The 4532-nt window shown below is 44.8% G+C and overlaps 1 protein-coding gene across 3 annotated transcripts in view; it reads right to left on the minus strand.

Moving 5' to 3' along the window:
• The window catches only part of LOC113812738 (sodium-coupled monocarboxylate transporter 1), a 22896-nt gene extending 18962 nt beyond the window's left edge, over positions 1 to 3934 (minus strand). Inside the window, exons 1-3 of one of the 3 annotated variants that reach the window (XM_070117557.1) lie at positions 2644 to 3934; positions 1214 to 1355; positions 582 to 662 (exon numbers count right to left, since the gene is read on the minus strand). In XM_070117557.1, coding sequence (XP_069973658.1) covers positions 582 to 662; positions 1214 to 1355; positions 2644 to 2840 — 420 coding nt within the window. In that variant the 5' untranslated portion in view covers positions 2841 to 3934. Of the gene's footprint in view, positions 1 to 581; positions 663 to 1213; positions 1356 to 2100; positions 2123 to 2200; positions 2233 to 2643 lie in introns of those variants that run through there. The other 2 variants (XM_070117559.1, XM_070117558.1) reach the window with 2 other exon arrangements.
• Between the last annotated feature and the right edge of the window lie 598 nt (positions 3935 to 4532).

Consider the following 4532-nt stretch of genomic DNA (forward strand, 5'->3'; position numbering starts at 1 on the left):
TAATCTGTGTTAATATCGATCGCTGGTCAGCAATGTAGAATCTCTCTCTCTCTCTCTTTCTCTTTCCTTCTCTACCTCTCCTTCTTCCTTCTTCTACCTCTCCCTCAGTCCCTCTCTCTCTTCCTCTTCCTCCTTCCCTCTCTCATTCTCCTTCATTCACTACCTCTCCTTCTCTCTCTCATTCTTACTCCCTTTCTCTCCCTCTTCCTCCCCCTCCTTCCTCTTTCTCCTCTCTCCTCCTTCCTTCTCCTCTCCTTGGCTCCCTCTCTCTCTCATTCTTATTCTCTCTCTCTCTTTTTCTTATTCTCTCTCTCTCTGATTCTTATTCTCTCTCTCTCTCTCTTTTTCTTTCTCCCCCCTTTCTCTCTCATTCTTATTTTCTCTCTCTCTCTCTCATTTATTTTCTCTCTCTCTCTCTCTCTTATTCTTTTTTTTTCTCTCTCTCTCCTTTACTCCCTTCTCCCTCACTCCCCTCCTCCTCCCACCCACCCCACATCCCTACCTCCTCCCTCCCCCCCCACCCTAACCCTCTCCGCCTTTCTCTCCCTCTCTTTCTTCCACTTTTTTTTTTTAACTCTCACCTGTATAATGAAAGTGAACGATCCCATCCATCGAATTTTCCTGTTGAACCGAATCTCCAGGTACTCGTAGGCGGAAGTTACCTGTTGTAAAGAGGGAAATTCGACTTAATCGACTTGATATCAGTGTATACGCATACATACATAGAGAGACGAGTGTACTTATATAAGTATATCTGTTTTTGTTTGTGGGTCGGTCTATTTTCTTATTTTTTTTTATGTATCTATCTTAATTTCTTTGTTTGTTTATCTTAATTTTTGTCTGTCTATCTATCTATATTCATTTTTGTCTGCCTTCCTCCTCCTTCCACTCCACACTTTTTTGTTTTGCTTATGTATCTTAATTTCTGTCTGTTTATCTTAATTTTTGTCTATCTATTTTCATTTTCGTCTGCCTTCCTCCCCCTTCCACTCCTCTCCCCCTCCCCCTGCTACCATTTTTGTCTATCTATCTATCTATATTCATTTTCGTCTGCCTTCCTCCCCCTTCCCCTCCTCCCATTTTTGTCTATCTATCTATCTATATTCATTTTCGTCTGCCTTCCTCCCCCTTCCCCTCCTCCCATTTTTGTCCATCTATCTATCCATATTCATTTTCGTCTGCCTTCCTCCCCCTTCCCCTCCTCCCAACTCACCTGTAATTTATGAAATACCGGGAAGTACAGGTAGGCAGCAGAAGGCATAACTAGGATATACGACCAGCCGATCAACCAGTACAAGAAGCCAAACTGGTAGACTTCAGCCGGGGTTCCCAGTAAGGTGATGGCGGACATGAAGCTGTTGGTGAGAGATTGTTAATCATGTGTTTATATTGAGATTGAATTCTTTATCTGTCTGTCTGTATGGGTGGGTGTGCGTGGTTGTTTGTGTTTGTGTGTTTTTTTTTGTATGTGGTTGTTTGTTTGTGTGTGTATTAACAAGAATATATTCAGTGGATGAAAAGAGAGAGAGAGAGAGAGAGAGAGAGAGAGAGAGAGAGAGAGAGAGAGAGAGAGAGAGAGAGAGAGAGAGAGAGAGAGAGAGAGAGAGAGAGAGAGAGAAAGAGAGAAAACGATAAATAGAAATTTAATCCGATGCCTTTCCTAGTTTTAGTGATACAAAGAAAAGTAATTTCCAATTAAACTTCCGTGATTTTAATGAAAATGCTCTTTCATTTTTTCTATTTCTAACAACACGTGAACTCTTTAATTCATTTCATTTAAAGGGCGCTTTATTTTTTCTTCTTCTATATAAACTAAAACGGCACAACATCCTCTTGATTTAATATTTTCAAAATGTACTTTAATTTTCCTGATTATAACTGCAACAGCGCTTTCTATGTAAAAAAGATAAGAGAAAAAGGCAGTCGGCCTTTCTTCACCCTATACACAGCTTTGTCAAAATCTGTAAATCTGGCAAAAGCGGGGGTATGGCAACTCACCACAAAATCAGGGAAATGTCAACTCACCTCGGAATCAGGGACATGGCAACCCACATCGCAACCATGGCATCTCACTTCACAATTGGGGATATGACAACTCACCTCGCAATCAGGGACATGTCAACTCACTTCGGAATCAGGGACATGGCAACCCACCTCAAAATCAAGTCTATGGCAACACCTCACTACCATGGCAACTCACCTCGCAATCAGGGACATGGCAACTCACCTCAAAATCAGGGACATGTCAACTCACCTCAAAATCAGGGACATATCAACCCACCTCGCAATCAAGTCTATAGCAAACCACCTCACAACCATGGCAACTCACCTCGCAATCAGACATGGCAACCCACATCGCAACCATGGCATCTCACTTCACAATTGGGGATATGACAACTCACCTCGCAATCAGGGACGTAATCAGGGACATAACAACTCACTTCGGAATCAGGGACATGGCAACCCACCTCAAAATCAAGTCTATGGCAACACCTCACTACCATGGCAACTCACCTCGCAACCAGGGACATGGCAACTCACCTCAAAATCAGGGACATGTCAACTCACCTCGCAATCAGGGACATATCAACCCACCTCGCAATCAAGTCTATAGCAAACCACCTCACAACCATGGCAACTCACCTCGCAATCAGGGACATGGCAACCGGGAAAGTCGTCATGGACTTGCCCGCCATGAGGAATTCCTTTGTGTCCTGTTTTTTCCTGCTGCACAAGCCATAGAAGATTCCGATGGCCGCCGACACAGCCAGCATGAGGCCAAACACCGTGTAGTCAACCCAGGTGAAGCGATCCACCAGTTCTTGGGTGTTGAGGCTCATTGTGGTGGAAGAGGAGGTGGAGGACCGGGTTTAGGTGGTGGAAGACGTGGCTTGGTTGGTGGAAGACGTGGCTTGGTTGGTGGAAGAGGTGGCTCGGTTGGTGGAAGAGTTGGCTTAGGTGGAAGAGGTGGCTTGGTTGGTGGAAGAGTTGGCTTGGTTGGTGGAGGAGGTGGGTTAGGTGGTGGAAGACGTGGCTTGGTTGGTGGAAGAGGTGGCTTGGTTGGTGGAAGACGTGGCTTGGTTGGTGGAAGAGGTGGCTTGGTTGGTGGAAGAGGTGGCTCGGTTGGTGGAAGAGGTGGCTTGAGTGGTGGAAGAGGTAGCTTGGGTAGTGGAAGAGGTAGCTTGGGTAGTGGAAGAGGTGGTGGAGGATCTGGCTTGGTGGTGGAGGACCTGGTTTAGGTGGTGGAAGCGGCGATGGGAGAACTGGCTTGGGTGGTGGATTAGGGGTGGAAGACTTGGCTTGGGTGGTGGAAGAAGTGGCTGGAGGGTCGGGCTTACGTGGTGGAAGAATAGGTGGGAAGAGGAGGTGGAAGAGGTGATGGCTTGGTGGTGGGAAGAGAAGGTTCAGTGGTGGTAGACCTGGCCTGGTGGAAGAGGTGATAGGAAAGGGAGGTTTACTGGTGGAAAACTTGGCTTGGAGGTGGTGAAAGATATGGCTTAGTGGTGGGAGGGAGACTTCGTGGTGGAAGTGGCTTTTATGGAAGAATTGGGTTTGAAATGGAAGAGATGGCTTAGCAATAAACGACGAAAAGATGGCTTTGTCGAAAAAGTGTGGCTTTTTGCTGAGATAACTGTCTTGGCGGTAGTTCTAGACAGCTGGAGTAGTGGCTTGAATCAGCCCCCGAAGGATGATATGGTAATGAACAAAGATTTCTCTGATCGTAGAAAAAAGTGGCTTGATGACGAAGTGGAGCGCCTGCTGACGGTAGACTCTGAAGTGGAGGGACTGGTGATGACTTGGTGGTGGAAGAGCAGTTCGACCCGAGGAGGGTGGAAGGAAGAACACACTGGTGGCAGCGGTGGAGAACTTGGACTGAACCTGAAGCTCTTGTCGATGTGAAAACCTGGTTGGAAAAGAGGATATCCTTTAGTTATTATTGAGTTACATTCCATTACCTTTTTCGGGATGGAAGGTTATAAGGAAAGCCTAAAGTGAGTCTATAACCCAGAGCTAATTCCGGGTTGTAATGTGGCTTCACGACTGTAAAGATATGATTGGAACTATCAATGACAAGATGGACGGGGAGGGGGGGGGGGGAGGGTGATGCCCAGTATATCAAAATAAAGTTTGGGAAGCAAATATATTCCATGAAATTAGTATCGAGTACACTAAGTACAGGAATAATAGGCAAATGAACGAGGAGTTACATTTTTGAAATCAAGTCTGATAAAAGCGTATTTTTAAACACATAAACACACACACACACATATACACACACGCACGCACACAAAGGCTTTCTCACATACTTTAATCGTATATATTTCAATAAACATATTTCAGTTAACACTAACATATTTTTCAGTAATGCAACTATTTCCAAGCAAGAAGTAGGTATCAAAAACACATTTTTTGGCGTTGTTTACGAATAATAAACCAATGAGCTTATGCAACGGAAGTAAAATTTTTGTCGTAAAAGGTGTTTATATCGTCTTGGAATCAGCTGACCTGCCCATAATCGTTAAAAAATTCTT

The sequence above is a fragment of the Penaeus vannamei genome, chromosome 40 (assembly GCF_042767895.1).
Source record: "Penaeus vannamei isolate JL-2024 chromosome 40, ASM4276789v1, whole genome shotgun sequence".
In the NCBI taxonomy this organism is placed as follows: domain Eukaryota; kingdom Metazoa; phylum Arthropoda; class Malacostraca; order Decapoda; family Penaeidae; genus Penaeus; species Penaeus vannamei.